This window comes from Gekko japonicus, unplaced genomic scaffold, assembly GCF_001447785.1.
Source record: "Gekko japonicus isolate JY-2015 unplaced genomic scaffold, Gekko_japonicus_V1.1 scaffold5299, whole genome shotgun sequence".
NCBI lineage: Eukaryota > Metazoa > Chordata > Lepidosauria > Squamata > Gekkonidae > Gekko > Gekko japonicus.
This window is the reverse complement of record NW_015160379.1, coordinates 9,206-15,672: the sequence shown is the minus strand read 5'-3', so window position 1 is coordinate 15,672 and position 6,467 is coordinate 9,206. Positions and strand designations below refer to the sequence as shown.

At 48.9% G+C, this 6,467-nt stretch overlaps 1 protein-coding gene across 1 annotated transcript; it reads left to right on the top strand.

Annotated features, from left to right (window-relative positions):
- The first annotated feature begins 2,913 nt into the window (after window positions 1-2,913).
- On the top strand, window positions 2,914-3,895 carry KCTD21 (potassium channel tetramerization domain containing 21). Its single transcript, XM_015417729.1, has one exon. It carries the CDS (start codon window positions 2,914-2,916, stop codon window positions 3,694-3,696), a length of 783 nt encoding a protein of 260 aa, XP_015273215.1. The 3' UTR covers window positions 3,697-3,895.
- The last annotated feature ends 2,572 nt before the right edge of the window (window positions 3,896-6,467 follow it).

Genomic DNA, 6,467 nt, shown 5'->3' with positions numbered 1-6,467 from the left:
GGCCCCACTGGTGGACCTCCTGATGGCACCTGGGTTTTGGCCATTGTGTGACACAGAGTGTTGGACTGGATGGGCCATTGGCCTGATCTACCATGGCTTCTCTTATGTTCTTCTTATGTTCTTAACCCAGAGAATCACAGTTACAGTGTCAGACTAGGATCTGGGAGGTCCAGGTTCGAATCTCCACAATGTCATGGGAGTTTACTGGATGACCTTGGGCCAGTCACGCCCTCTCAGCCTAGGCTACCTCACAGGATTGTTGTGAGGATAACACAGCAGAGAGGGAAATTATGTAAGCTGCTTTAGGCTTCCCACCTTGAATTGGGAGTGGATTGGTAGCCAGTGTAATTGCTGTAATATTGGGGTCACGTGCCTCCAGCACGTGCCTCCAGTCTAGCCAAAGCATTCTGCACTAGCTGTAGCCTTCGAACACACTTCAAAGGCAGCCCTAAGTAGACGGCATTGCAGTAGTCCAGTCTAGATGTAAGTAAGGCAGGGACCACTATGGCTAGATCAGACTAAAGGGAGCCTCCACATAAGAGGCAGTAAACCTCTAGATCCCAGTACTAGGAGACAATATCGGGGAAGGCCTCGACTTTTATTCCCTGTTGTTGGCCCTTCAGAGGAACTGGTTGGACACTATGTGAGATGGGATGCTGGAATAGATGGACCTTTGGTCTGATCCAGCAGGGCTCTTCTCATGAAGGCCTCGGTCTCTGTACCCTGTTGTTGGCCCTCCAGAGGACCTGGTTAGCCACTGCGTGAGACAGGATGCTGGACTGGATGGACCCTCACTGGTCTGATCCAGCAGGGCTCTTCTTAGGTTCTTATCAGGGGAAGGCCTCGGCCTCTGTGCCCTGTTGTTGGACCTCCAAAGGACCTGGCTAGCCACTGTGTGAGACAGGATGCAGGACTGGATGGACCACTGGTCTGTTCTGATCCAGCAGGGCTCTTCTTATGTTCTTATCAGAGGAAGGCCTCAGCCTCTGTGCCCTGTTGTTGGACCTCCAGAGGACCTGGTTAGCCACTGCGTGAGACAGGATGCTGGACTGGATGGACCCTCACTGGTCTGATCCAGCAGGGCTCTTCTTAGGTTCTTATCAGGGGAAGGCCTTGGCCTCTGTGCCCTGTAGTTGGCCCTCCAGAGGAACTGGTTGGCCACTGTGTGAAACAGGATGCTGGACTAGATGGACCCTCACTGGTCTGATCCAGCAGGGCTCTTCTTATGTTCTTATCAGGGGAAGGCCTTAGCCTCTATGCCCTGTTGCTGGTCCTCCAGAGGAAGGTTGGCCACGGTGTGAGAGAGGATGCTGGACTGGATGGACCACTTGTCTGGTCTGATCCAGCAGGACTCTTCTTATGTTCTTATTAAGTGAAGGCCTTGGCCTCTATGCCCTGTTGTTCCTCCAGAGGAACTGTCTGGCCACTGTGTGAGACAGAATGCTGGACTAGGTGGACCACTGGTCTGATCCAGCAGGTCTTGTCTTATGTTCTCATGAAAAAGGCCAGTGGTTTCTTTAGCTTTGCCCACAAAATTAGGGCTTGCTTTCAAGAATATTTTCTTTGCAGACACTGTGTTTTTGTGGTGCTGAGGGAGCCATTTCAAAACATTACCGAACTATTATCTGAGGTAATGGTACACTCATGAGGATTCATGCATTTAATGGCCCAGAACATTTTCTTCTGACAGGACTCAGAAGGGGAAATTTCATTAGCTGTGAGACAACCGGGCGAGCGGCCCTGTTCTGTCAGACCGGACTGCTCTGTCCTTTGCTAGGGCTGATTCACACAGGCTTGTAGGATGCTTGATTGTTCCTCAGGCCTTTGAAGGCCAGGCCGCTGAGTATGTGAGGGGACTCCATTGAAAAGTGTCACAATTTGTGGTGATGTCGGGCGCTGAGAAAGTTTTCTGTGCCTGCTTGTTCAGACCTCAATGCTCAGTGCTGCGGTCCCTGAGTATTTTCATTAAATGCCGTCTTGTGGACAAACAAAGGCTATTTCGAGGATGGCCCAGAGGATCAGACTGTCATTCTGATAAAACAGGGGTCCCCAACTGACAGTTTCCCACTGACACCCTTCCTGCTGCCACCTGCTCAGTGTTTTTTAGGAAGTGGGCAGTGCCAGGTGGGGCTCTTGCCTAGCAAGGCTTCTGATTGGCCATTGGAGATTTGTTTGGCTGTGCAGATTTTTTTAGAGACCTTCACTGTGTGGCCGAAGTAAGCTGCGGCAGCCATTTTGCAGCCGCCTCCGCCTCCTGCGGCAGCCATTTTGCCGCAGCCATTTTGTGCCTGCGCTCACCAGACTGTCAGAATTCCAAAGGTATAACAGCAAGCACACAGGGAACACGGCTACGTTAGATAAACACAGAAAACACCGTGTTAAAATAATAAACACAATATTCATGTGTACTTATAGCTAAATATATTTGCTTTTTATACACAACATCAACTCTAGTGTATTGTAAACACTTTCAAACTACAACATCACATTTCAGACACTTTCAAACTAAGTTATATAACATGAAGAGTCCAACTGTCTTCTTCCTGATGGAGGATAAATACCAATGTACAGTTATTTGTACCGAACAATGCAGCAACCTATTGTACATTTCCCAAGTGATGATCCATCAGGTAAAGCTAGCAGGCAGCTTGTATTTCTCACTATGATGATTCAGCTTAGCAAGCAAAGCTTGTAGATGTAGTTTCCCATGTGGTGATTCAGCTAGCAAGCAGGCCTAGCAACACGCCTCCTGGGCATAACCTGCGTGTTTCGAACAAATCTTCAGGCATAAATTTTTCTGGAACCACAGCTCTTGAATTTACTCCTCCAGCCCTAAACCATTCACACACTCGATTATGTTGGTTATCTATTCTCCTCCTTCCTCCCCAGAACGTCTCCTGAAATTAACACACCATGTCGGAACCCATCACGCTCAACGTCGGCGGGAAGCTGTACACCACTTCGCTGTCCACCTTGACCAGCTTCCCCGACTCCATGCTGGGCGCCATGTTCAGCGGGAAAATGCCAACCAAGCGGGACAGCCACGGCAACTGCTTCATCGACAGAGACGGGAAGGTTTTCCGCTACATCCTCAACTTCCTGAGGACCTCTCACCTGGACCTCCCCGAGGACTTCCAAGAAATGGGCCTCCTCCGGCGGGAAGCTGATTTTTACCAGGTGCAGCCGCTGATCGAGGCCCTGCAGGAGAAAGAGGTGGAGCTCTCGAAGGCGGAGAAGAACGCCATGCTCAATATCACTCTGGATCAGAGGACTCAGACGGTTCACTTCACGGTCCGGGAAGCTCCGCAGATCTACAGCCTCTCCTCGTCCAACATGGAGGTGTTCAGCGCCCACATCTTCAGCACCTCCAGCTTATTCTTGAAGCTCCTGGGCTCCAAACTGTACTACTGTTTCAACGGCAACCTGTCATCGATATCTAGTTACCTGCAGGATCCTTACCACGTCACCTTGGACTGGGTGGCGAGCGTGGAAGGCTTGCCGGAGGAGGAGTACACCCGGCAGAACTTGAAGAGGTTGTGGGTCCTGCCGGTGAAGAAGCAGATTAACACTTTCCAGGTGTTCGTGGAGGAGGTCTTGAAAATCGCCATGAGCGACGGGTTTTGTGTCGACTCCTCCCACCCGCATGCCTCGGATTTCATGAATAATAAGATTATCCGACTCATTCGGTACAAGTAGGCTCGTTATCCCTGACACCCCTCATTCCTTTATAACTGTACTGATGTGTCACGGTGTTACCTTGACACGAGGTTGTGTGTTCGCGCTCCATGAAACACCACGCTAATCTGAATTGCTAACGGGTAACTAACGTCGGGAGAAAATCTAGAATGGGGAGGTCTAATAAATCTATACGAATAGGCCATGCAAGGGAACGGGGCACCCGGATCTTCTCTGTTATGCTTCACGGAGATTTTGGGCTCCGTTTGCGCTGGTTACCTTTCCTCCAAGGAGCATTGTGGGAAAGCACCATGTTTGTTATTGCCTATTTCACTGCTGTGTTGGCACCGGCTATGATGTCAACATTGACAAGGGGAAGGAAACGGCCTGTGTTTCTTTCTTCTCCTTTGTGGGATTGATGCCACTGTGCCCTGGCAGAGAAAAGATCGGCGTTACGGCAGTCAGGGTAGGCGGTAATGGTAAGGAACACGTGTGCTTGTAAAATAATAAATGTGCCCACTTTTGCTTTGGGGAAATAAGCACTTCTGGTGGTTTACGTAAAGATTCCGCTGAAAATGTGACTCGTTTTAACCTATCTGCCTCAGTTTTCTCAGTGGACAAGGAAGTACCAGAAATGATTGGTTGAGGGACTCAAAACATCAGGGATCTAGGTGTTGCTTAGCAGTTAATGAGCTGATGAGCAGAAGATGCTCTTGAAATAGGCAGGTCGTGACAATCACGAGGGGAGATTCCGTGCAGTCTTACATTGAATAGCCCCCAGTGCATGGATAGAAAATCACTCCTCCTCCCTTATTTGGTCTCCATGCACACCAATTCAGACATCCCTTCTCAGAAAGCAATGCCTCATACTTCTTTTGAACATGGTGGACAATGCGCGGGTCTGGCACATCTCTGTGACAGCATCCAAGAACTCCAAGCCGATGTTAAGTCACAGGCTTCACCTGTGGCACAGGTGTGTGGGAGAGGTCACATGACTCATCCCCGTTGGCCCCTGACCATAAAGTTACAAGAGTGCCTCTATGGAACTACCATGAAACTTGGTGTCATGAACTGACCCATAAGTCTACCTTGTCTGTGTAGAAGATTAGGGGATATCATAATCCATTGAATTTAAAACAATTTAAACAAAACCAAGGATGAGTGTGAAGCGTGGAGAGAAACAGAGGAGTTAATTGTTGGCGGCATCTGGTTCTCCTAGAGAGAAAAAATGTAATTTATTGTCCTAGTTCTCATTAAGGTGATGAACTTTTCTGTGGCCTGTACCATTTTTGGAACGCAGGGAGGAACTCAGCTGATGATGTTCTTCCTTTAAAAAATGGCTGGGCCCTTCTCCTTCCCAGCTAATTTTCTGTATAGAGAGAGCTTTTTAACAAAGAAACAGTCAAACTGGTCCCCTACCTGCCATTTGAAGTGGTACAGCCCTGACACAAGTCAGCTACCTTGGTGGCCACAATGGTGAAGCACAAACTAATAATTTAAAGAACTCTGGCTGTGAAATGAGAGCGTTCGGGGTCTAACAGATTGTTTATAATAAATTGACTTGATAACTTTGGAAATGCGTCTCTGAGGATTCCAAATGTGTTTAAGAGGGATTGTAACTTCCCACTGGTGTTTCTGATGGGCTGAAAGGATCGGAGGACTGTTTCAAACTTTGCAAGCTTTGAACCATAGTGTGAATGTAGTAAATATCTCGGCTCCTAGCAAGATAACATTCATTTCTCTAAGCATTTGCAGACCACCCTTTCTCCAAGGTGCTGAACATGTAATGTACATGTTTTCCCCTTCCGTTTTGTCCTTACATCACCCACGTGAAGCTGCTTTATACTGAATCAGACCCTTATTCCATTGAGGTCGGTATTGTCTATTCAGACTGGCAGCGGCTCTCCAGCGTCTCAGATAGAAGTCTTTCACATCATCTACCCCCGGTCCTTTTTTCCACCAGAAATGCCAGAGATTGAACCTGGGACCTTCTGCATGCCAAGCAGATGCTCTAACACTGAGCCACTGAGGTCTTTCACATCACCTACTGCCTGGTCCTTTCAACTGGAGATGCCGGCTATTGAACCTGGGAGCTTCTGCTTGCCAAGCGGATGCTCTACCACTGAACCATGATCCCTCTCCATGGCTCTCCAAGGTCTTAGATAGAGGTTGTTCACATATCACCTCCTGCCTGGTCCTTTCAGCTGGAGATGCCGGGGATTGAACCTGGGACCTTCTGCGTGCCAAGCAGATGCTCTACCACTGAGCCACAGCCTCTCTCCATGGCTCTCTCGGGTCTCAAGTGGAGGTCTTTCACAACACCACCTAACTGGAGAGGCCGGGGATCGAACCTGGGACCTTCTGCATGCCAAGCAGATGCTCTGTCACTGAGCCACACCCACTCTCCATGGCTCTCCAGGGTCTCAGGTAGAGGTTGTTCACATATCACCTCCTGCTTGGTCCTTTCAACTGGAGATGCCGGGGATTGAACCTGGGACCTTCTGCGTGCCAAGCAGAGGCTCTTCCACTGAACCATAGCCCTTTCTCCTTACAACAGCTGAGTGGGGAATCAGAACGTGGGTCTCTTATAAGCCTCAGTCTAAGATTCTAACAAGTACTCCTTTAAGAACTTGTCAGTATCAATGGCTCTTGGTGACCATCCTAATAGGGTTCCCACCAATACTCCCTCTAATTCTACTTTGTGAGCTACTGGACTTAAAGTTGTGAGCAAGCAATTCGGCTTCTGCATAAATTAGATTGCTCTGGAGCCCGTCCTTCCTGAGCCAAGGCAA

Excerpts from the sequence above, each read along its gene's own strand:
- KCTD21 (XM_015417729.1), top strand. The coding sequence starts at position 2,914 with ATGTCGGAACCCATCACGCTCAACGTCGGCGGGAAGCTGTACACCACT.